Source organism: Phaethon lepturus, unplaced genomic scaffold (genome assembly GCF_000687285.1).
Source record: "Phaethon lepturus isolate BGI_N335 unplaced genomic scaffold, ASM68728v1 scaffold7094, whole genome shotgun sequence".
Classification (NCBI taxonomy): Eukaryota; Metazoa; Chordata; class Aves; order Phaethontiformes; family Phaethontidae; genus Phaethon; species Phaethon lepturus.
The window spans coordinates 2164-28612 of record NW_010536876.1 but is presented as its reverse complement, the minus strand read 5'-3'; the positions used below and the strand labels follow the sequence as shown (position 1 = coordinate 28612).

General features: G+C 38.2%; 1 protein-coding gene across 1 annotated transcript in view; it reads left to right on the top strand.

Annotated features, from left to right (window-relative positions):
- The window catches only part of LOC104615043 (neuropilin and tolloid-like protein 1), a gene marked incomplete at its 5' end in the record, with an annotated part of 30016 nt that extends 4466 nt beyond the window's left edge, over nucleotides 1-25550 (top strand). The window contains 5 exons of the mRNA XM_010286295.1: nucleotides 6829-7057; nucleotides 19576-19689; nucleotides 21993-22551; nucleotides 23699-23773; nucleotides 25024-25550. Of these exons, the coding sequence (XP_010284597.1) occupies nucleotides 6829-7057; nucleotides 19576-19689; nucleotides 21993-22551; nucleotides 23699-23759 (963 nt within the window). The remainder of the gene's footprint in view (nucleotides 1-6828; nucleotides 7058-19575; nucleotides 19690-21992; nucleotides 22552-23698; nucleotides 23774-25023) is intronic.
- Nucleotides 25551-26449: the final 899 nt, after the last annotated feature.

The window sequence follows — 26449 nt, the reverse complement described above, 5'->3', positions numbered from 1 at the left end:
ATTGAATGTAGTGTGGAGAGAGAATGGGCCATCGTGCACGCATTACCTCGTCAGTTAGGAAGAAACACGTGGTGAAGCAAATTGCAGAGCTACAAGACTGTATAAACCAATCTGACTAAACCATTCTGTTCTCACATGTGGAATGGAAACCTGTGCTCTCTTAGGAGACCTGCAAGAATAACAGTTTAAGCTGTCAGCACTGGTGGGCTAGCATATCCCTAGTTTTTGGAGGCTTCTTAATCAGATGTAGAAGAAAAGCTTTAAGTGGAACACTAAAATTTAATGGGAAGCATTTGAATGGTGATTCCTGAAATGCTACAGAAAAATGAAATTTAGAAGCTGGAAAACCTAATAGACAAAGACAGTTTTACAAGCTTCAGATGAGTTCCACCTCTGAAGAAGCTCCAAATCCTGCTAACATACAGATAATGAAAATAATATTATGAATGAAAAAAAACCCCAACACATACATATAACATCCCTGGAACAAAGTGAACAAATTATGTTTAAACAAGTAGAAAATATTGTTTACCTCTGTTAAACAGTTCAAAGCACTTCTTTGAAAGCGTTTTGTTAGATGAAGATGCAAGACTAGCACATGTGTAGAATCGCATATGTAGAATCTCTTCTAACAGACATGGTAATACACATTCCAGACTACCACTGACAAAAAAAACCCAAACCACTTTTAAGTTAGAATAAATCTATTCCATTCAGGTATAGAAATATAACCAACCTCAGCAACCTCAGGCCAAATAACTGTTAGGAAATGCAATAAAAAAAAGTTACTGATGAAAGTAATAAAACATCTACAAAAGAGAACAGCAGAACCAGGATATGATCTACAATTTTCAGTGTTAAAAAGCAGAACAGAACCAAGGAGCTGTAAAGGTTGTCACTTGCAAGCATTTTGCCACTGTATGAGAGAAAAATGAGGATGACTTTACAGAATAACTGTCAGTTACTGGGGACTTGCAGAAGTCTGAAGAAAGAAATAGGACAAAGCAAAGAAATCTGAAGAGCTTCACTTGTCCAAGGAAATGGTATTTTGATGTCTGGGCCTGGCTGTGAATCACAGGGTGTTAGAAGAAGTACCATATAAGGTTGTCACCTTTGAGAGACAATGTTCTCCAAACTCCAGCAGAGAGGAAAATATAAGGTATGGAGTTCTCTGTTTGCACAGCATGGTCCCAGACTGGTAACAGCAGGACCAAAAATGTCAAAAATCCTAAAAAAACAAACAGAATATCTACTGCTAACATTTTTGGCGTAATGTTGATTTTCAAAAAATATGTTTAGGATCCAACTAACAGGACAGGCTACTTTAGAAGACAAATTCACCAATGTTAGTAATACGCTTTTTAAGCTGGTATGCTTGTCGTCTTTACCTTGAAGGAGATTAATTAGTGTTGCACAATCTGCTTTTAAAAACTGGGCTTCCCACGTCTAAATACTGGAGATGTCATCTTGAAACACCTTTGTTAATCACATAGAGCTGAACAAGATGCAGAACAGAACAAACACTGTAACTGAGCAATGGGGAAGGACATACAACCATTTAACCCAGTCCTGTGTTTACAAGAGAATTGACTGAACCTAGAAGTTGAATAAGTAGAATCTGGATATTTGGCCCTGATGAAGAGGAGATTTTTGTTTTAAATAGAAATTACTTTTGGCAGTTGAACTATGGCTTTGGTTTGGTTTGTTTTGTGTTGATGCATTATAGAGAACTGAATGTCTGTGCACATATATTAAGTCTGATATGCTGGGATATGGTTTGAAGCTTTTCCTGACTGGCCTGATCAATCATGTTGTCAGCCCTAACCTTCAGTGATTGATTAAAAAGCAGAACTCATCAAAAGTGATTCACTATGAAGAGATTATAATCTGACTATTTTACTGAGGTGATATATTATTAATACTTTACAATCATTCTTTCTTTTTTTTTTCTAATCTATACAGTCAGAGATTTCTGTTGTTTTCAAATTTACATTAAAAAAATAGTAAAACTGATCCAGCATTTCCTTTTTCATTACTATGATGACAATACAAACCTTAAAGGTGACAAGACAATTATTTAAAATATAATGTGACTGAGTGTAAATTATATGTGCCATAGTTGCAGTGAGGCTTTATCAGTTTTGTTGTTAATGACATTGGCATTTGCAGTGACATCTCAAAGCTCAGTAAAAGCCAATATATGTGCACTAGCAGCTCGTTCTCCTAAGTAACGTGATGTGGAACTGATCATTTGAGGAAAGTGTCTTATTAAAACTTTACAAAAAAAATGTGAATGAAGAAGATATGGCAGTTATGCTATTTCTTTCAAATAAGATGTTCTCTTCAACAAGAATGTCCCAATTGTGCCAATATAATGGATCAGTACCTACAGAAATGTTATCATTCTAAAACCTCCCACTGTTATCAGTGAAAAAAGGCTTAATGAAGGCAGATGGTAGCACTTGAGTTTGTGACCTGTTTTTTGTTCATTTGTTTGCTTTTGGGGGAGCAAAGCTTCTTATTCACTGCTGGTAGAAGTAATGACTAAGATCTCCGTAAATGAAATAACCAGAAATATTGACAATTTTTCTCCCACTTTCTGCTTAATTTCTCTTCATGAGATCCACAAACCAGTGAAAGTAATGAGAATATTGCTACTGATTTCAGAAAACTATGCATCAGGAACATTTTGCATTAGATAACAGTTTGTCATATAATCAGTTTTATTCTTTCCCTGGGAGACTCAATTTATTAGGCCTTTTTTCCTGCCAGTGTGGGTCTTGCAGCCAGTGACAGGAACAATGGCAAATATATAGTAATAAAACCATAAAAATTGGCAGAGGTGTGCAGATGCAATTGCATTATTCCAGCTCTTTAAAATAAAATCTGATCCAATATGAGGTTGTCAGTTTGTGTAATCAGTTTCCAGTTTTTAAAAATGTACTGCAGTCTTAATCCATAGGTCTGATCCAAATAAACTTAAGCAAATGGAAGAATACCCACTGATTTCAGTGAGTTTTGGATCAAGTCCTCATTATTTTATATGAAGTTCTGGGAATAGTCATCTCCAAAGGAGACTATGAGAATGAAACTCCGACTCACCTCAGAATATCAGGAATTTATTTTCTCTATTTTATGAAACTGCATACCATTGGAGAAGGTTCCATCTGTCTTCTGAAGGACGGACATAGATTTTAAAGCCAAATATCTCTTTCCAGTGGTTCCCGTACCTATCAAGTCCATATATGTTATGATCTTAGCTGAATGTATCACACAGAGAAATGAACCAGTATGACTGACAGCAGCATTCAAGCTTAGGAAAAATTGAAGTGCTGGCTTCTTCACTGAAAAACTCAAAGTGAAATGCTAAGTTATTGTCCTCTTGATTCCTTCTCAGCATTTATACCTGTTACTCTAAGAAATATTTTACTATTTTATAAGCATGCCACCAGAAACTAGATAATGGCAAAATATAAGCCCATGGAAATAAAACTTTGGCTGTACTGTTATACGAACAATCTGTTAAATGCATCAGGAATAATTGATAAATGCTGGAAATTGCTGTGAGAGATGGTATTTTATAACCACAGAGAGGACTAGCACACATTTCTTGTAAGAATGAAAATGAATATAAATTATAACTCAATACTGAAATGGGATACCCTATAGAAGATATATGTGTGCTTATATATATGCATACACACATACATATATACATATAAATATATACATATAAGAGAGCAGGATAGAAATAAAGAACAAGTGAGCAAGAGTAAAAAAAAAACAGTGAACTTCATGACGTTCTACAAGGTCAAGCGCAGGGTCCTGCACCTGCATCAGGGCAACCCCCAGTATTATTATGGGTTACGGGATGATGGGATCGAGAGCAGCCCTGTCAAGAAGGACTTGGGGGTCCTGATGGATGAAAAGCTGGACATGAGCCAGCAATGTGTGCTTGTAGCCCAGAAGGCCAACTGTATCCTGGGCTGCATCCAAAGAAGTGTGGCCAGCAGGTCAAGGGAGGGGATTCTGCCCCTCTACTCTGGTGAGACCCCACCTGGAGTCCTGTGTCCAGCTCTGGAGCCCTCAGCGCAGGAAAGACATGGGCCTGTTGGAGTGGGTCCAGAGTAAGGCCACAAAAATGATCAGAGGGATGGAGCACCTCTCCTGTGAGGACAGGCTGAGAGAGTTGGAGTTGTTCAGCCTGGAGAGGAGAAGGCTCTGGGGGACCTGATTGCAGCCTTCCAGTACTTAAAGGGGGCTTCTAAGAAAGATGGGGACAGACATTTTAGCAAGGTCTGTAGTGATAGGACAAGAGGTAATGATTTTAAACTAAAAGAGGGGAGATTTCGACTAGACGTGGGGAAGAGATTTTTCACAGTGAGGGTGGTGAAACACTGGCACAGGTTGCCCAGAGGGGTGGTAGATGCCCCAACCTTGGAAACATTCCACGTTGGGCTGGATGCAGTTCTGACCAACGTGATCTAGTTGTAGATGTCCCTGCTCATTGCAGGGACAGATGTTGGACCAGATAACCTTTAAACGTCCCTGCCGACCTAAACTATTCTATAATTCTATGATTCTAAGTAACTGGCAGCAAATGTCCGTCATCTGTCTGGTGGCTGTGCAAATGGCTGATACTACATAAACAGAAAAAAGCAGAAGCCACACTGAAGACGAGGAACATCTGAGGAGTGAAAGTAGGCAGGCATCAGCAAGACTGAAATGCTCTAAAGAGCTGGAGAACACCAAGAACAAGGATTTGGAGCATGAGAAGGAGTAAGGATCAGGTACCTGAGTACCTGGAAAAGGGAGGAAGAGAGCAGAGAGAGAAAGGGAGACTTGTAAGTTATGTAGCCAGCACAGAGGAACTTCAGAAATGCATTTTCTGCACTCAACAAATCTTCAGAATTCAAAACAAACCTTTATAAGTATGACTTTGTGAAGGAAGTAGGTGGGAATGGAAATTGCATGTGCCCCAGTAGGAGAGGAAATTGCAAAATATTTCAAGACAACACATTTGTAAAAAGTGGCAAATACTGTTAGAAAATTTCAGCAATGTTTGTTGACCAAACTCTACTAATTTTTCATTCTACTGCAGGGGTGGAGCAACCAGTAAATGAAATGAAAAACACTAGAAAAAGTATTCCTTGATATAAGATATTGCCATCTGAATATTACTTTGTGTATTGCTGTTAACTGTTCCATTTTACAGAGATCAATACAAGCAGCTTCCTTAATTTATAGCATTTAAAAACCAGGATACATGGTGAAAGTAGAATTCGTTAACTGCAATTTAATTGAAATATATTCCTCTGAGTGTTTCTGGAGGATGGGAAAGTTGGAATATAAGCAGTGATTAGTATAAGAAATAACATACTAGAAGAGAGTTAGGGAAGCAAAATGTAACTTAGTATACCAAATTTCATATGCTAGTAAAAACTGTTTTACAAATATTCTTTTCAGAGAGACCAATTGCAAAGAACAGCAAGGAATGAAAATGTACCACAATACACTACCTGAAAAGGCTCATTTAAAAATCTGAGCTATTATTAAACTGTGGCAGACTGCTTAATAGCACATAATTCTCAAACCATAAGAACTGTAATATAATGAAGTGGTGAATCCTGTTGCTACTGGGATATGTTATGTTTGTGTGCTTTATGCAAATCCAGAGAAACTTTTTAAGCAACTGTTCTGTGCATGTAAAAAACTACCTGAAGTTAATAAATTTGTTTGTAAAGAAGTATATCTGATGTCCAATGCAGTGGAGTTTCTTTTTGATTATTTTTTCAAGTGAAGATGCATACAACTGGATGCTGGATAACTTTACTGTTTTTTTATGTTATCTCTGCCTTAATTCACCTTCCTGTATCATTATCCTGAAGTCTCCTGGGTATGCCTGGCAGTTTGATTTTGTATCATGTGTCTATTGAAAATATTACTTAGCTTCTCTGTTACTGGAATGTTTGATGTTGGTTATATTAGCAATTGCATTTAAAATGAGTGGTTTTCCCTGTTAAAGTCCATGTAGAGTTGAATATCAAATAATAGCATTTTCTTCTCACCCCTGCTTCTTTTTGGGTAGATTTGAAGAGGTCTTTTCAAAGGGCAAGACATCTATTACATTTATGAGAGAACTTAGCTTGTATGCAAGAAACATTTTCTAAAAAACTTTTTAGGTTACGAGTAGTTGACATGAAATACGCTTGATTTCAACCCTGTTAAATTATAAAGATATATACTACAAGGCTTTGTTTAGAAAAGCTGAGATGGTGGCCAAATTTCTTGAGGAAACATAAAAAAAAATAATTATTGAGTTCTGCCTGGCTCCCAGATTCTTGCTTCCTGAGTTAGTGTAGCTAAAACATATCACAAAGATGACACATATTGACTCTGGGGAGGTAGCAGCAATTATTTGCCTTATTTTCCACGTCAGACAAGTAACAGAGCAATATTGTGCCAGCCAATGAAAGAAATTTCTAGCTTGTCTGTCCTTCAGCTTGAAGGAGTGTTGTACATACTTTACAAAGACGAGTATATATTGGGTAATTAGGACCTTACTGCAAAGAAAACAAAAATATCTAGTTCTTCCACTGGTTTCTATTCTCAAGCAAGACAAAATGCTAGCAATTATAAACAGTGTTCAATTTCTGTATTAATGCCCTTCCAGGGAAGTGGCCTATGTACCACCAGCTCCAGAAAAATTATTTTGATGATGATGTTGTGTAGTCATTCTCTCATGAGCTAAAGCAAAGGTGTTTAATGTTAGTTTAGTCATTCTCGAATGTCTGTACATGTTGCCTTTTTTGCTTGTTTGTTTCATAGATCTATTTGCGATTCTTGGACTATGAGATGCAGAATTCCAACGAATGCAAAAGGAATTTTGTAGCTGTCTATGACGGAAGCAGCTCTGTGGAGGATTTGAAAGCAAAGTTTTGCAGCACTGTTGCTAATGATGTAATGCTGCGGACAGGTCTCGGTGTAATCCGCATGTGGGCAGATGAAGGCAGTCGAAGCAGCCGATTCCAGATGCTCTTCACATCTTTCCAAGAACGTAAGACCCTAATCAATGCATCCACCTTTCAGTTTTTTAAATGATACATGACCCAAAAACTGTTAATGTTTTCTTCATGCAGAGTAGTCAGTGAAGAATGTTTCCAAACAAGATATATAAATATTCAGAACAGTTTTTATTCCAAGCATTTATAGCATGCAATAATTTGTAACGCAATTGTAGAGCACAGGATTCAGAGACAGGAAGACGGGTATGAGTAGTCACGACCTGTCCGGTCATATGACTGTGACTTTTATCAATCCCCAAGCTACCAGGTTGCTATGTCTCAGTTTTCCCTTACACAGTGTGGAAAATAATACACCTCTGAAGGTTTTTATCAAGTCTGATCCTTTTCTATGAATTTGATTTTTTAGATCTCATTATGATGAGCATTTGAAAAATACCTTATGATTATTTTATCACAGATGATGGGTGTGTTTGTGCATATTCCAGAGTGCATACATCAATAAACATGCATGTCATTTATTGTTAAGCAAAGAATTTAGTTAATTTTTTGTAGTAACAGAAGTTTTCTAAAAGCTTTACATGATATTTTGGTTAATATTCTGTCTATGTACCTTGCTTGCATTCATATCTTCATATGATTACTGGACTCAGATATTAAGCAAAACAGCCTTTGAAAGAAACAAAAGGTCGTTCTAGTCAGTTTAAAAAAAAAAAAAACAAACCACAAAAAACCCTCAACAGAACCCAATAATCTCACTCACTGAAAATGATTGACTCAGGTAATCACTTATGAAATATATAAACTTGTTTTCTTTGATGGAAATAATGCATATTTGGTCCCTTGAGGAAGAAGCATACACATTTATTTTCACATGCTGATTCATGTTCATTTTTAATGTATTTTTTTGGTTTGTGCATCACATGCCTGACAGGAGGATTTCTGTGTGGCTGTCAGTGGTTGGAATGAAGGCGCAATCGTACCAAACAGATTCTTCATCTGTATTCTCTGCGTGTGTACCCTGCAATGAGGCAATGAGACTCTGTTGAAAACAGCCTCTCTAATTCCTTAATTATGGCTCTGATTAAAAATTTCTGACAGTCTACATGCCTGAAATTGCACACACCACTGTTCTCTCACACTGCAGCCTTAGGGTGCATTATATTTTTGTTGTCTGTAGATCAGGCCAGGGTCTAAAAGATATTGAGAACCCTCAGTTGAGATGATACTGTCCTTTTCTCATTTCTGCAACTGGAGATGTCTTGAATATTCAAGATCTGATTCATTTTTTTTCATAAGACATCCTGATCTGTTACCTTAGAAACAACTGCATAGACACTGGAGGTTCACAGCATATAAGGAACTGGAGAGTGAAGCACTATGATGACAAACTTGAAATAAAGGTTTGAATAAGTGTGTGTTTGCAATGCTTTCATAATTTAAAGGAAAATACGCTTTATTCTCTTATAGTATTCCTAATATGTTTACCTGACATGCTACATCTTATGAGCTACTCCATTCTTGTAAACGGAGATAGTTTATACTGCACGATATTCTGACTGGGAAGTTGGAAATATTAATATGATGTGTTTTCTGTAAATTTATCCTGAACAGTCATTGCGCGCTAAAAGCTGAATGTTTATTAAGGGCTAAATTGTGCTTTGAGATACATATGCACAGCCTGCTCATAAATATTAGAAGAAACTGCATCTGTGTTTTTAATGCTGGAATTTGACTTTAAAGGTGATGCCAGTTGTACTTTCTGTGCCATGTCAGTAAGCGCTGCCCTGTGCAGCAGACGGGTGCTGGCTGTCAGAAGTCAGCGAGAGCAGATGTCCGGTGCGCGCACTGCGAGACACAGCTCATAGCATGTGAACGGCAATGCCTTTCAGCAGCGTGTGGGAGTAATTAGATCATCTGCATGGAAGAGAAGGGATGTCAGACCTCATTCAGGGAGATCTGCATCGGGGAACAAACACCTGTGTCTCTACTTGGGGACAAAGAGGAAAAAATCTATTTTGTTCACCTAGAGCTGAGAAAGAAACGAAACAGAAGATGACATTTATGTTGTGGTTATGTTAAAGAGTGACAAAGTAAAATTCCCGTATTTACTCTTGCTGTGGGAATGGCCGGGAGGTGTTGTGGTCTGCAGCTCCCAAATTTCCTCTCCTTAGTGTGGAGTTATGTTGCCGAGCTTGTGAGTCTTCCCTTATACAAGGCTCTGCGAACTGGTAGTGTTTTTCCGTTGGAAAAGGGCTACTTTATCCTGAGGAACGTTTTCTTTCTGTGTAACTCTCTTCAGTGATCATTCCTGTTACAGAGCCACTTCCTGGGGACTTTACCTTTGTGTAGAACAGAGAAATCTTAAAGAGATTTCTTATATGATTATTTTCATACAGTGTGCTCCAACTGCATTTGAAATGCATACATCTTTTTTGTTGGCATCTAGAAAGTGGTCTTACAAGTTTCCAAACCTCTAGCAGTGATGCTCTGCAGACCAGCAGTGCTATAAATCTGTCTGAAGGAAATGCATATAATGCAAGAAGTTGTTAAATTTCCTACACCAGAAAATCAGTAATGAGTCTCACATCATCAAAATAGTAGTAGAGCTCTAAGTAACACTTAATAACAAATTAATTCTTAATAGCTGATAATTTAGAGTGATGACCTGATATTTCGTGATCAGCATTATTAGCTTTTCCAACTATCATTACGGGGTTTATCTGCTTACGTCCTTACCTTTTTAATCTTTAATATATCTTCTAGACATATATATTGAATCATGTTTTTGTGTATGATAGTATGTGTATGATCTGTCTAAAATAGATTTCAAATATCCAGTAAATTAATTTAAGAATCAGAGAAAGGAAAACAAGAAAGCTAGTATCATCAATAGGTGTCTGTTCATCTTGTAAGAAGGCTTGAAAAATGAGGCTTTGTTTTTTCACCCGCTGACTAACTGTTCATTTCATTTTCCACGACTGTGAGAGTGATCTCCAGACTGATTAATGACAGACACCTACGGTATCTTCAAAGAGCTGCTCCTGAGCAGACACACCTATGCTTCAACGTAAAAGCGGATTCGTAAAAACAGGGCATATGGGATAAGAGAAAATCCCTCTGTGTGCGCAGCAGGCGAGATGTTCGTTCTCTCACCTCTGACTGTTATTTGGTAGCGCTGCTTCTTTCTCTGTCCATAACCCTGCATCAAAAACCCCAGACCAGAAAAATATCATTCCTTCTCTTTCGTTGCTCCTTCGAGCTCTAAACCTGTTTTTAAAGCCCTGTCCCATGTGGCTTTCTTAAAGCAGCACAAGTTCTATCATTCTTATTTTCTTTTTATTAACAAAACGTTTATTTGGATAGCAATTTACAGCCACGTTTAGAAGAGTAATGCACAGCTTTATCAATTAACAGCACTCAAGTCCTTCTTTACAGCCAGAATCCCTGAACATGATCATCCCAGCACGGACAGTTCTCTAATGGGGAAAAGGCACTGCAAGCATGCAGTATTAATGACTGTGTTTGCTGTGGTAATGCAAAAGGAACTGCAGAGAAAGGGAACAACAAAGCAATAAGTGCAACACACATGAAGAGATGGTTTTCCTTGGCAAGGACGTAGGAGTGTAAATAGATTGCAGCTTTGCTGCTTTTACTCCTGACTTCCACACTAATATATAAAAAAAAGAAAACTTTGGTATTGCCTCCTTACTGGTGAGCACTCGTCTGTGATTTTTTGCCCCTCTGTGCTGTTTACAGCTATGTCTAGTGAAGGACACTCACTGGCTAAGCATCCCAGTGCCTCTCTGTCCCTGAACAAAATAACTGCTTGTGGTGCCTAGAGAGTATAAACTGAACTCAGACTGAAGCTCTGAGCACATGCTCCTGAGCTGCCGTTCTCTGGTGAGTTTGTATTCCAAAAAAACTCCCATGAAACCACATATAAGTGTGTTTTAAGACTAGATTATCAATGCATGTCTGCTATTAGTAAATAGTAAAAGTTACATTTTTGAACAGAGCTCTCTGAAGGTGGCTGAGAAAGAAAATTTGGTGTTAGACACATTTCATTTTCAAGTTCCTAATAGCTGTATTTTTATAAGTTTTTTTCATTGGTGGCAAATGAAAAGAGAAGTAATTTTACTTTAGGTAATATACTTGTAGTGTGCAGTAGTAAAACCATCTTAATAATTTTATAATTTTAATAAAGTGAAACAGTCTTTCGGCATGACTGATGAACTGTTCCTTGGAGAGGCTGAGAGAAAACTTCTTCCTCTGTTTCAAGGATTATTCAAGGAACATTCAAAGAATTTAATTTTAATTTGTCTTGTGAAGGACAGAAAGCTCTATTTTTCAGTAAGGAACAGTGGGAAAAATCCAAATTATCTATACTTAAAAGAATTCATCTGCAGAGCTGTCTTGAGGATGTGAGGAGTAGGTGTGAAATGTCTAACGAGTTCAGTGTGAAATATTCCTCATATGTAACCATTATTAAGATTTCAGAATTCTCCCGTTCACCCTCAGGAGAAAGCAAGACTTCTCAAAAATGTTATGACAAGAAGGGAAGGGGGGAAGGAGAGAAGCTTAAAAATAGTGAGCGGGGTAGGACATTCATCTAAGATTAGGCAGTCGGAGACTGAAATCCCTGTCTTGCAAGACGCTCAAAGGGCAAGTCCAAGCAGTTCAGCGAAGGAGGGTGCAGACACCCGGGCTAGCTTGCTCAGAGCGAGTTCACAGCCTAGAAGCAAAACGGTTACGCTGACTCTACGTAGTGCTGAGGACCAGTGCGAGTACACTGGGGAAAGCACTGCACTGAAGGGGAACAGCCAGGCTTCACACCAGGCCCATAGCGAGTCAGCTTTTGACTTAATCTTGTAAAAGATTTTTGACCCGGCCGTGTTTGCATTTTATGTGCAAAGTACCCTGTGATGCCCAGCAAAATGATGCTCAACACCCAGAGATAATATATTTTATTATTAATGTCATAGCATCTCAATAATATAATAATTAAGAACATGCAGAATATTTAATTGCTATAGTTGCTATAATATAAATTATATATTGCTATATAATTTATAAATATTGTTATTTTATAGTATAAATGTGCGTGTCTTACTTATGATTATTTACTTTATTGCCTCAGTGAAAGCAGTATTTTTTTATATATACATAAAATATGACTGCTTATATTTCGCATTACTTGTAAATACAGCATATGGAAGAACTAGTAATGCTCTATGTTTCTCTGCCTTAGGACTATTCAGGACTAAAAGAATTTATGATCATAATAATTTAATAAGTGAAAAAGTATAGATTATTGGCTTCATGTGCATTCCCAAAACCTTCCAATAGTAAGAAACTATAGACAACTCCATTGGCTCAATGTTTATATATTTTGAAAGCAGTTCAAACGCTATACTCAGGGTTTTTGAATACTGTGACGGTAACCTTCAGGAAATATGATCATTATAACAATCTCTTAAATTGTACTAGAAACAAAATATATTTACATGCCAGATAACAGAAATAGGGTTGTTATTATTCTAGGATTTTTTAAAGTATGGATTTCCTAAACCTGAAAAAGACTAGGATATAATATCTATTCCTGTTAACTCCCTTGCTTATGTATCTTCTAGGATAAGTGCACCATCTTGTGTTCAGTATAAATACTTGTTGCAAAGGAGAAATTACATTATAATTAATTCAATAACTGTAAAATCTGTTTTATATTAAGATACAAGGTATCCCTACACACAGATATAATTTTTAAAAAAGAAAACATTATCATTAAAAATAATGTAGAATGAAAGTGTTTGAAGGTTTTTGGTTTGTATATATATTTTTTATATAAATGACAGTTTTGCATAAAAAATATTTATTTGTTCAAATCCATTCTGGAAAAAGAACACTTAATAATAATTTTTTCTTTAATTGGTGATTTAATTTAAATTATAGAGTTTTCATGCTGTAAAAATCCAACAATTTATCAAAGACTTAAAGTTATTAAAATACATCAGGTTGTTATATGTATTGTTCTAATTTTCTCGCTCTCGTTACAATCATTATAATCATTCATTGTGCTGAATTTGCTATCATCTCACTTATTTCTAGGCAAGTACCTTGGCAGAGCTTGACTCAAGGCAGCTTTGGGACACAGGAGAAATAACATAACTGTGTGTTCCCAGCGGTCACTTTTAATCTAATTATGCAGCCGTCTTTTCAGAGAGACACAGAAGGCTTGAGGTTGGAAGGGACTCCAGAATATGGTCTAGTCCAATCCTCCTGCTCAAAGCAGAGTCAGCTACAGCAGTTTGCTCAGGGCAGTGTCCAGTTGTGTTTTGAATATCTTCAGTGATGGAGACTTCAGAGCCTCTGTGGGTAACCAGCTCCTGCACAGTGTTTGACCAGCTTCAAAGTAAAAGTTTGTTCTTGCATTTAAGGGGAATTTTTTGTATTTCGTTTAGCGCTCATTTCTTCTTGTCCAGTCACTGGTCACTACTGAGAAGAGCCTGGCTCTGTCTTCTTTACTCCCTCCCATCAGGTATTTGTACACACTGATGAGATCCCCAAGCCTCCTCTTTGCCAAGCTGAACAGTCCCAGCTCTCTCAGCCTCTCCTGGTATGTCAGATGACCTAATGGTCTTTTTGGCTCTTTGCTGGACTCACTCCTGTATGTCCATGTCTCTCTTGTGCTGTGGAGCTCAGAACTGGACACAGCACCGCAGATGTTTTGATCTTGCTTTTTGCCTTATTCCCTCTTTGCAGCATCCTGAACTCCATCATCTCATGATCACTGCAGCCAGAGTTGCACCTGACATTCACATCACCAACTGGTTCTTGCTTGTTTATAAAAGTATGAGGCCCAGCAGAGCTCCCCTTATCAGCTCCTTGATTACCTGTATCAGGAAGTTATCATCAGTGCACTCTGGAAACCTCCTGGATTGCCTCTGCCCTGCTGTGTTGCCCTCTACAGATATCAGGTGGTTAAAATCCCTCGTAAGGACCAGGTCCTGAGAATGTGAGGCTTCTTCTAGCTGTCTGAAGAAGGTTTCATTTACTTCTTGTCCCTGAGCAGGTAGTCCGTAGCAGGCAGACACCTACTAAAATACTGGTAGCTGTGGGCCAACACTGTCCATTAATCCTGACCTAAAAACTCTCACTTGGCTCATCACTCAACACAAGGCAGGGCTCTCTGCGTTCCCGCTGCTCTCTCATGTCAGGGGCGTTTATAGTCATGGGGAAGATGGCAGAGCGATAGGGCAGGGTTTCTGCTGGGTGCAGAGGTTCGTGCTGCTTTATCTAATTGAAGCTAATGATAGCAGCAGCTTCCTTTTGTGAAAACATTGACAACCTTTTCTCCTGTTTAAACATTTACCTATTGAGGCATTGCCGCAGATGATGTTCAAGACTTACGTTAAGCTATCAAGTGTTGCTGCCACACACCTTGTCTGCTAGTTTCCTCTCCAATTGTGGGTTCTGTAACAGCTTCAGGAAAGCATCAGGACCAGATCCATCTTGCTGTAAAAGAACCCTGTTTACTACCAATTCATTTATATTTTTGCTATTACTAGAATGTCATTGATGCATCACCCCAAGACCCCTTTGCTTTGCCTCTTCAATGGCAAAAACCTTAATTCCTCCAATGTACAATGGGACTGACAAGTTTTCAGCCTCCCTTGATGCTTTCATTCATTACAACAAAAAGCTTTCACCAGAGTGGGTAAAGTATATTGATTTCTTGTCCACTTTAATCACTCCAAGTTCAAAGGACCACAGAGAGGACTCGACTATACTAATTTTATAAATATGAACAAGAGGGGGCTGTTTGTCATTAGGTTTAGGAATCTTATATTTGGGTTTCTCCCATGCTAAGTTTGCTGTACTTTGAAATTGCTCTGCTTCACTATTCATCTAGTTTTGCCATTAATTCACATACCACCTCTTTCCTCCATAGTTCAATAGCACAATTTAAAGAAACAGATTTTTTTTTTCTTTTTTCTTCTTATCTCTTGCTTTTCATTTCCAGATCTCCCTGCCATTAATTTGCATAATTATCCCTTCTTCTTAAATCTGAAAAAAAATCTTTTGTACTGCTCTTATTTTTTCTTTCTTATTTCTGAAACATTTCCTAATATTTTTCATTTGATATAAAATCTCTTGTCATTCTTTTCAGTGCAGAATGTCCTAAGTGTCATCTATTTCTACTGTGCAGTTCTCTCTTTCTTCCTCTTCCTTTATTACGTTCCTCTAGTTCCTCCTTCTCTACTTACCACCACTATACTTCTAAATTCCTTTATTTCTGCCTTGCACAAATGTCCTTCCTTCCCTTAAATTGTTCTCTATTCTTTTGGATGTTGTTTTTCCATTATTAATCCTTTCTTTGCTGTTGCATTCAGGATTAAATCAGACTGATTTTAAAGTGGCGAGAGCAAGCCATAGATAGGCAAGGGGTTCTGCCTGCTCAGACACATGGCACTGTCTTTACCACTTCACTTCTAAGGCCTTTCATGCAACTCTGGATGTTTTTGTGTGTTCTGTTTTTGTTTGTTTTCTCCTTTATGGCTTCATTTGCGTAAACTTTCCTAATCCCGAACAATTTTTTCCTTGTTCCCCTGTCACTCCTTGTGTTTTCCCCATTTTTTATTTGGGTTTTCTGTTCACGTGCACTTCCTACTTATTACCATGTATTTTGAATCTGTGGCTATTTAGGTCTTCTTACGTTTCCTTTTCATAGATTGTTTCCCTCCCTGTTTCATTTTTTTGTTTAGAGCAAGCAGTGAGATTCTTTCTGTGTGTTGGAAAGAAACAGTCCCAAAAGATCCTCTCCTTGCCCAGAAACAGGAATTGCAGCTAGACTGTGAAAGGATGGTAGTGCCTCTGGTGGGTCCCCGATAAAATGTGTCACATCATGATGTGATACAGTATCCTCCAGGCTCAGCCCTCATTTTCCCCAAATTACTGTACCAGACAGATAAGGATTGTCCCAAAGCACACTCCCTTGCTAACATGCAGGTCCTTTGCCATCCAGAGGGTCCTGTACAAGCTTGAGGAATGGGCCCGTGTGAACCTCATGAGCTTCAAAAAGGTCAAGCACGGGGTCCTGCACCTGCGTCAGGGCAATCCCCAGTATCAATACAGGCTGGGGGATGAGGGGATCGAGAGCAGCCCTGTCAAGAAGGACTTGGGGGTCCTGATGGATGAAAAGCTGGACATGAGCCAGCAATGTGTGCTCGTAGCCCAGAAGGCCAACTGCATCCTGGGCTGAATCCAAAGCAGTGTGGCCAGCTGGTCAAGGGAGGTGATTCTGCCCCCCTATTCTGCGCTGGTGGGACCCCACCTGGAGTGCTGCATCCAGCTCTGGAGCCCTCAGCACAAGAAAGACAGGGACCTGTTGGAGGGGGTCCAGAGTAAGGCCACAAAAGTGACCAGAGCGATGGAACAGCTCTCCTGTGAGGACAGGCTGAGAGAGTTGTTCAGCCTGGAGAGGAGAAGGCTCCAGGGACACCTTATTGCAGCCTTCCAGTACTTAAAGGGGGCTGCTAAGAAAGGTGGGGACAGACTTTTTAGCAGGGCCTGTAGCAATAGGACAAGGAGTAACGGTTTTAAACTGAAATAGGACAGATTTAGACTCGACAGAAGGCAGAAATTTTTCACAGTGAGGGTGGTGAGGCACTGGCACAGGTTGCCCAGGGAGGTGGTAGATGCCCCATCCCTGGAAACATTCAGCGTTCGGGTTGGACGGGGGTCTGAGCAACCTGCTCTAGTTGAAGATGTCCCTGCTCACTGCAGCGGGGTTGGACTAGATGACCTTTAAAGGTCCCTTTCAACCCAAACTATTCTATGTTTCTGTGATTCTACGCATGTGTTCTTTTCTGCTTTTGCTATCCAGTTTAAAGTAAGCCCCTTCCTGTACTAAACTTAACACCTGCCCAGGGTCACTGCAACTTAGGAGATGGTATATCAGATTTTTCCAAAAATTGAACAGTGCGCAGAACCAGTCTGGCTGATCTGTCTTCTACATTAACTAAGAGATACAGTATATGTATACCATTATTTCTGAATGGATGGTTGTGTATTTGGGAGTGTGAACAAGTTTTGATGGCTTTTACCATTTGTTTAATAGACCATAACTGCTCCGAAGAAGGCATTATAGTCATTTAGGCATATCCAAACTTAAGCACTTATTGAAAAGTGGATTTATTGAAATGATATACGGAGTCATTAAGTTCTACAATATAAATCCTTTGTATTGTCCTTAGTTAGCAAACCACTGAAGCAGTTGTCTGCTCTGAGCCAGTCTCTGCACTGTGCATATATGTTTTTATAGAAACTGCTTTTAAAGTTGCAGAGGAGAAATATTACCGTGAAACATCAAATTCTAAGTATCAATAATATGAACACCGTAACTCCTTTCTGATTAGATAAAGGTCTTAAGTTACTTTTTAACGTTCCCCTAAAAATAATTGTAATAATATTTTTGGGTTGTTTGAGCTAAAAAAATGCATAAAGGGTTAATTTTCACTGATTTAACACTGATAAAGTTTGTAGCTGTATTGGGTTTGCATGGCGAGGTTTTAATAATGGGGGTGCTGCCAGTGTGGCTTCTGGCAAGGTTTTGGTAGCAGGGAGCTGCAGGGGTGCCTTCTGTGAGAAGCTGTTAGAAGCTTCCCCTATGTCCAACAGAGCCAACACCAGCCGGCTCCAAGATGGACCCGTTGCTGGCCAAGGCTGAGCCCATCAGCAACAGTGGTAGCACCTCTGGGACAACATTTTTAAGGGGGAAAAAAAACCTGTGCAGAACAATAGCAGAGAGAGGAGTGAGATTATGTGACAGAAACAGCCCTGCAGACACCAAGGTCCGTGAGGAAAGAGGGGCAGGAGGGGCTCCAGGCGCCGGAGCAGAGGTTCCCCAGCAGCCCCTGGTGAAGACCCTGGTGAAGACCCTGGTGAGGCCGGCTGTGCCCCTGCAGCCATGGAGCTCCACGGGGGAGCAGATCTCCACATGCAGCCCATGGGGGACCACACACTGGAATAGACGGATGCTCAAAGGAGGCTGTGACCCCATGGGAAGCCCACATTGGAGGGCGGGGCCTGTGGACCCAGGGAGAGAGGAACCCACTTTGGAGCAGGGTTGCTGGCAGGACTTGTGACCCCACGGGGGACCCACACTGGAGCCGTCTGTTCCTGAAGGACTGCAGCCTGCCCACGCTAGAGCATTTTGTGAAGAACTGTAGCCTGTGGGAAGGACTCATATTGGAGAAGTTTGTGGAGGACTGTGTCCTGTGGGAGGGACCCCACACTGCAGCAGGGGAAGAGTGTGAGGAGTCCTCCCCCTGAGGGGGAAGGAGCAGCAGAGATGACTGTGTGGTGAACTGACTACAACCCCCATTCTCTGCTCCCCTGTGCTGCTTGGGGGGAGGAGGTAGAGAAGATCAGGATTAAAGTTCCCTCCCAGGGAGAAGAAGGTGTTTTTAAGATTTGGGTTTATTCCTTATTATCCTACTCTTACTTGATTGTCAATAAATTAAATTAATTTCCCCAAGTCAAGTCTGGTTTGCCTGTGATGGTAACTGCTGAGTGATCTCTCCCTGTCCTTACCTTGACCCACAAGCCTTTCGTCATATTTCCTCAGCCCAGCTGAGAAGGGGAGCGATAGAGTGGCTTTGGTGGGCACCTGGCTTCCAGCTTTTTCTAAATGGAGAAAGATCTTCTAGTTTGGTTTTAATAAAAGAAATATGAGGAGTAATTTATCTTTACTATGTTATATAATTTTGGAGTACAACCCCAACACCTAAAGATCTCCCAACACTTGACTAAGTAGCACTGTTTAGCAGTGTGTACAATTCCTTCTGATGGCCTTCCAAGCTGCTTCTTGACAGCAATAGTATATGGCCTTCAGTAAAGTGTTGATTCTGCAGCTTTAATTTGCATGATTCTCCTAGACCATGGGCTTCAGGGACACTGAAGACTGTTGCTTTTTTTAATCTTCACACTTGTGATCAAAGGTGTACTTTTTTACTGCAGCCTTTCTTATGACCAAAACGTTTTTAAAATAATTTTATTTTCTCTGTGGATAAACGTTCAGGCACCATTGATATGGGCATTAAAATACATACCTTCTTTGAGTCATGCAAGTTTTCTTATAAAACTGGAGTTTCAGCAACATTATTTCCCATGCATCAGATCTGGCTGGGATACAGTTAACTTTTTTCATAGTAGCCCATGGTGTGCTGTGTTTTGGATCTGTGGCTAAAACTGTTGATAACACATCAAAGATCCACCACCAGTGTGTGGGTGGGCAACCTGCTACAGTCATGGGAGTCAGACTATGGGAAAGTCCATCTGTCTTAGAACTCAAAATCTCTTGCCACAGAATAATAAACAGTGTGTGACTTGAGTACTCTTAATGCTGCAAGTTGAATATTAAATATGTTCAAGGAACCTGTCTTGTACAGCTTTCTCATACTACAGATTACATGATCACTCCTGTATGTGTTTGTTGCAGAGAGCGGAATGATTTACTACTTAATACCAGCTTTTTCTCTCTCGTTTTTAGCCCCTTGTGAAGCCAACACATTCTTTTGCCACAGTAATATGTGTATTAATAATACATTGGTCTGCAATGGACTCCAGAATTGTGTGTATCCTTGGGATGAAAACCACTGCAAAGGTAATGTGTAGAATTGGAACTGTCAAGTCACTGAGACTGTGGGGGATACAGCATGTTATCCTTAGTTTCTTGTTAAGTAGGTGCCAGATGGGTGAAAGCTCAGGAAGAGTAATTCAGGGAGAGCATACATCAAGCAATAGAGAAAAAGGAGAGAAGTAAAAATGCCAATGGATTTTACTTTCAGTGTTTGCATTTGTTTTACTTGGTGTTGATTTGTGTTGGCTATGTCATTCTGGCTGGTGATGTCCTTCTGGCAGGCTTGTGATTACTTGGTCTCCATTTCCCATACAATCTAAAATGTAATAAAAAGTCATATTTTGGTTCCTTTGTCATAGTTACCTTTGTAGCGGAGTAACATATGGGTAGCAGGTGTCTTTTAGCTGCATGCCATGTTCATAACAGCCCAGGTGGGCTAAAACACCAAGGTGAAGTGGAATTAACACTGTAAGAAAGCAACCAAATCTACCTATAATTGAGTGAAATTGAAGAGCAAGGAACAAGTGCAGGAAATCAGGCATAATGTCTCTTTCTGTCTCTTTCATAATGTCAGGGACTGATGTTCCTAACCAGGTGCTGACAACGGTTTCTAAATAATGCTCTGTGTTTCTGGAGAAAAAAATCAGCATTCATGTTGTCTTCAGGGAAAAGAGCTTAACTTACATTGCAGGCTAGGGAGACAGTCTGCTTCCCCCCTGCCGCCTCCACCCCCCCGGTCCCACCCTGCTACTGCAGATTTGTTCCTGGAAACATGGGATATGCCAGATTTGGAATCAATCAAGAAAAAATTCAGAATGAGGTGGATTAACAGTCAGCTCGTAAGTCTGCTGAAGCCTGTAAAATCCTGACAAGCAGTGCACTAGGGTAAACCACAAATGAAAACATAGTTCAAAAGAACACGGCAAAACTGTGGCATAGCATAATATTCTTCAAAGAAAATAAACATATGATTGGGAAATAATTATCTGTTCTTGACTTTAGCACAGAAGAAAACAGAAACCTTTCCCCACTCTATAATTTCCAGAATTATTTTAATCTTTCATTTGCTAAGGAACCCTTTATAGGACCTTATGAGTTTATTCTCTCTTGTTTTTCTGACAGGAGGTTTGCTTATTCCAGCAAAAAGGTTGTTTGCCGCTGTGTTGCTTTTTCTAACTTTGCTACTTCCATAGAGTCTGTATCAGGCAGTGAGAGAAACCCCAGGTGAATCTACAAGAGTAGTCAATGGGGAGTACTGAAAAGTTCATTTTTGATATCTAGGAGATTATGAAAAGATGGATGTTGTTGTTTTGGTGGCAATAACTTTCAAGTCAAGGGCTTTCTATTAAGCCCTTTGATATGTTTTACATTTCCAGGAAAAATTACACTAAACTGCATGTTGAAACTTAATCACAGTTGCTGAGTCGTGCTATGCCTGAGAGACTGATGTGAATGCCTTCAGCTTGGTTTTCTGCAAGGCTCAGTCACCATCTCATGTGTCTGCAGCCATTTGAAAGCAAATCACAGAGAAATATACAAAACAGTAGGGTGAAACTGAGGTTCTTTTTATTGTTTTACTGCATATTTTCTGTTTTTCTTCATTCACAATGCTGAATTTGCTGGCTAACTGCCTAGATGCTCCTGAGTAAAGGACAGTAGGTAGGATCAGGTTTGGATTTTTACGGGTGTTTAGAAAAGTTGTGGTAATTAACAGGTCAGGAACAAAATAAATGACTTGCACACATTTTTTTTCTTTCTAAAACCTCAATTGGAATAACTTTTCTATTTTCTCCTGATTTAGCTCTCATTGAATACTGTCAACAGTCCCAGTCAGCTCATACATATTAGGACTTCATCGAAGATCCCAATGCAAAGAAGTATTTCTTTTTAAATCCTGTAAAGTTTTGCTCTTTCGTTGGTCCTAATGTCCTAGTTGCATATATTTACAGGAAGAGGCAGAAAATAATTAAGAGAACATCTGTAACAGTCTTGGAGGCTTTAGCAGGCAAATGGAGTGCAGAGGTGACACTAAAGCCATCTGCTTGTTATGGTGGTTGCTTTTTATAAAAAATGTAAATAATTCCTTCATCTAATTAAACTTGTAATATATCCAGAATGAATAACTTTCCAAGTTACTAGGCACACAAAGGACCTGTGTGTTGTTTATTTGGCTTTCACAAATGCCTGATTTCTTCCTTTTTTCTTTTTGTCAGTGAGATTGATTAAGTAGACTAGGCTCAGCTTTGCAGTAATCTGTGAATGCATCATGGTTGTTTTTATTCTTGAACTGCAATTAACGCTGTGCTTTTTTTTCTCCTGTCACACAGAAAAAAGAAAAGCTAACCTATTGGACCAACTTACCAATACCAGTGGGACTATAATTGGGGTCACTTCTTGCATTGTGATCATCCTCATTGTTATCTCTGTTATAGTACAGATCAAACAGCCTCGTAAAAAGTTTGTCCAAAGGAAAACAGACTTTGATCAAACAGTGTTCCAGGAGGTGTTTGAGCCTCCTCATTATGAGTTATGCACCCTCAGAGGGACAGGGCCTACAGCTGACCTTGCTGATGTTGCAGATGACTTTGAAAATTACCATAAACTGCGGAGATCGTCTTCAAAATGCATTCATGACCATCACTGTGGATCACAAGTGTCTAGCATTAAGGGCAGCCGTAGTAACCTCAGCACAAGAGATGCTTCTGTCTTGACAGAAATACAACCCCAGCCTGTAAAACCACTCATTCAGCCCATGAACAGGAGAAATATCCTTGTCATGAAGCATAGCTACTCACAAGATGCTGCAGATGCGTGCGAGATAGACGAAATTGAAGAGGTACCTACCACAAGTCACAGGCTGTCCAGACATGATAAAGCTGTTCAGCGGTCAGTATCAATAGATTTTTGAAGACTATTGTGTAAGGACTTGATTGCCCAAACATATTCACTCTTTATTCAACAAAGACATATTTCTTCTTTATTTGTTGTTTAAACTTCTGTTTTCTGATAGCACATGCCATTATATTATCTCACTCTTCCTCTCTCTCTCTCTCATCTCTGATCCTGTTTCCTGAAGGATCCTGTATCTCAGTTTTACCTTTCTACTTTATAACTTTCTTTTTCTTTTACTATTTTACACATGCCCACATGCGTACACACATAGGTCAACAGAGAACAGATACAATTTTTAAAAACCAAAGAAGATTTTGTGTGAATATAGTTTTTGAAAGAGCCATATACATGTGGTTTCCTTGTAACTGAGGTGGCCTTGAGTATCATCCATTGTTGGTCTAACATCGCTAAATCAATACACTAATAAATAAAAAATACATGCATCCGTTTTGATGTATGGCACAATAATGAGAAACACAATCCTGGGGTAAGGAAACCCCTTTTCTCATGAAACATTTTCTTTTATATAATGAATGACAATATGTGCAAAACTTTACCGTATCTGTTCCATTATTAATCACAGTATCTTGGCTTGTCATATTAACATACATATATCTCGATTACAACATGAGACAGCATAGTGAATAAAGAATACTCTTATATTTACATATAAGAATGTAGTTAAAACGAATCTTTCTAATCAATAAAAAAGTCAAGCTTGATATTTTTAATAAAAGAGCTATTTCTACTGTATATTGCACTTTGAATGACTGTAAATGTGAATGATTAAAAGTTTACAAGTAAAAGAAAAAGAAAAGCAGAAGCATTTATGAACAATTTATTTGAAAAAGAACACAGAAACTTTTTATATATATTTGTGTTTTCTCTTGCATGCATTATTTATGCACTTCTTGTGACTGTTTACATGCCCTCCATATTTTCTTTGCACATTAAGGCATTTCTGTCTCTTAAAAAAAAGTTATTTGATTATTTTAATCTCTTTGCATGTCAATGTAAATTACCTCATGAATAGTGATCAGATTATCACGGTGTACTGTTTATTAAGTATCTATATGCATATATTTCTTTTTTTTTCTATGCAAACATTATTATTTTGAATGAAATAGCCATAACATTCCAGGTTCTGCCTCATTGGGTCTCTAAGCAAACATGAGTCTGAGTACAACACAACTAGGGTGTAAGAGACAAACTTGAGGTAAGTAAACATACCTATACAACAATTGAACCATCTGTTGCTTTCTATTTTATTTGTTATATTGCTAAAATGCATGTTAGTTCTCAAGTTATATGTCATCTTGTATGAAGAGCCAGGTTTGGATACTGAGAAAAGGGAAAGACAGATGACCAGTTTAGCATTGTAAACTAAGAAAAATCTATTAATTTGTTATTCTAGACAGCACTATAATCATCCCCTAGCTAAATATAATCTTAATTCCAAACACATTATAAAGACAGATGCTTTGCATGGCTCTGGTGTTTAATATTTTTTTTTTAATTTATGAACATAAAATTTAGAGTCCCAGCATGTGAAATAGTATGCAAAAGTTGGCAATCTAGCCCAAGCCAGGAAGTTGTGGAAATATCTGTTTTCAGCTCATTTTATTCATTCAACCTTGTGAAGTGTCGGGGTAAGGGTATGTGGTAGTATTGATAAATTTAGAGATTCTGTAGCACTAATGTGCATGTCTGCAAATTAAACCTCCTTTTTTGAGTCTTTTCCTAAGCTTTTCATTTAGGTTAATTTGTTATCAACTCTTAATCTTAATAAACATAATCTCATATGTTTATAATGTAGTTATAGATAGCTGCTAGTCTGTCAATTTATATATGTATATCTGTGTATATATATAAACACAGATATGTGTGTATACATGTTTATGTGTATATATGTATGCAGAAATTTTGCTGGGAAAGAATCCCTTAATGCTTTATTGTTTCTAGATAGTTTAGGTAAATATTGTTCTGTATTTTTCCTCAGAGAGAGAACATATTTTAACTTCGTTTTGCTTTCAGACAACTATCCATGCAGTCATGTAAACTCTGACTGGAAAAAATTACAGGGAATTATTTCAGCTGTATGAAAGAGAGAGTGGACGTGTTTCTAATTTCATTTCATTGCCTTTATCCAAATCTAAGAAGTACAGACATATCGTACTTCCTTAGCAAGATATTCCCACTGCACAATAATATGTTACGTTTGTAATTTGGTTGTTGGCCACCAAGTGCTCCTTAGTTTTTAAAGACATTTGGAGATTTGCTGCAAACTTGAAGAAGAAATTAGTCCCTAACTGAGACTGTCCCCCCCTCCTTTTTTTTTTGTTATCTTATCTTTGTTTTATTTCAGTTGATGAGTTTTATGTCTGTTATTTACATGTATGTTGTGTGATATGTGGAAGAAAATTTACATTGAACTTTTGTTATATGTACGTTGTTTTCATTATATAGACTGCTTGAGAATAGTGAGCTCCTGAGTGATTTTGAACATGCTACAATGAAATGTGAAACTATCATCCTTGGAAACACCAGCTAGAGGTTTTATGGACTCTCTGACCAGCTATTCTCATATCATGACAAAATTCAGCAAACAGTATTAAGTAAAATTACTAGAAGGCAATAAGACTTTGGTTATTATGCTTATCAGTCATTTCTCTTTCTCTTTTTCTTTCTTCTTTTTGTTGCAAGTTAAATTCCCAATTTCAGGAACAATTTATTGAAATCAGGTATTTAGACATTCATAATCACTTCAATAGAAATGTTTGTTGGATAAGCATCTAGCAATATGACTGAATTTGACATTGAGAAAATAATCTGCATGTATGTTACTGAATATTTGAGTTGGCAAAAATCCCTTTATTAGATACATTGTAAAAAAGCATGCATTCACAATTATTGCTGTTACTGTTCCATTCCTGTGTCATATGCTTGCTACTTGTAACTTTTTATATAAAGATACATAAAACAATGTATAATAATTTCTTACCTTGAGTTTAATGGCAATGTTTTCTTTTATCAAGTTTACAATTCTTGTGTAATTCGGAAGATTAAGCTCCAGATGTAGGTTCTAGGAACTTGAAACCCAGATACATCAGAGGATCAGCTGTCTCTCATTGCTCACTTACTGAAAAGCAAAAGACGTTAACTTTTAAAAGATTTAAATTAATTCATAATAGACAAAGTTGATCACCCAGTTTTAGTTAAAAGGTTTGTGATAACCTTTGTGTTCAATTCTGCACTCTTAACTAATTTATTTCCGTGTCAATTATTGGGAAGTTTGCTCCAGTGTAGCAGATTTTTATCAGTTATACAGGTATTATGGCTGGGCTCTAATTTTAGTGATACAGATATAAACCACTTCCTTATGCAAGATAAAATGATATTCATAATTTAAGCTAAAAACATTAGTAACCAACACTAAAATCAAACCTGAGAGGTTAAGTTTTTAAAGAAGTATTGTAGGTTGAAAAGCAATTATGTAAAGCTGAAAACACTCTCATTTAAGAACTCAATAACCATGCATAAAATCATAGTTTCATTATCTATTTGAAGTGTTATCTTCCAAATTCTGTTTCTCCCAGCTCCTTCTTAAACATATTGCGTCATTCATGGTTGTTAGGTTCTTCTCTATGAAAAATTTTGCTAGTTTTATTGAAAAAGAGGGAAGAATTCCATGGATCTTCCCAAAGTACAAATAGATGAGAAAAGACAAAACCTGAAAGACTGACATAAAAAAATGAGGTGATCTGTATCAGCTATTTAAATATATAACACATAATTTACATAATTAAAAATACAAGCAACCTGATTTCTACAAAACAATTTCTACAAACATGATTTAGGAATGACATAAGAAGAAGAAGGGTTTCAGATATTT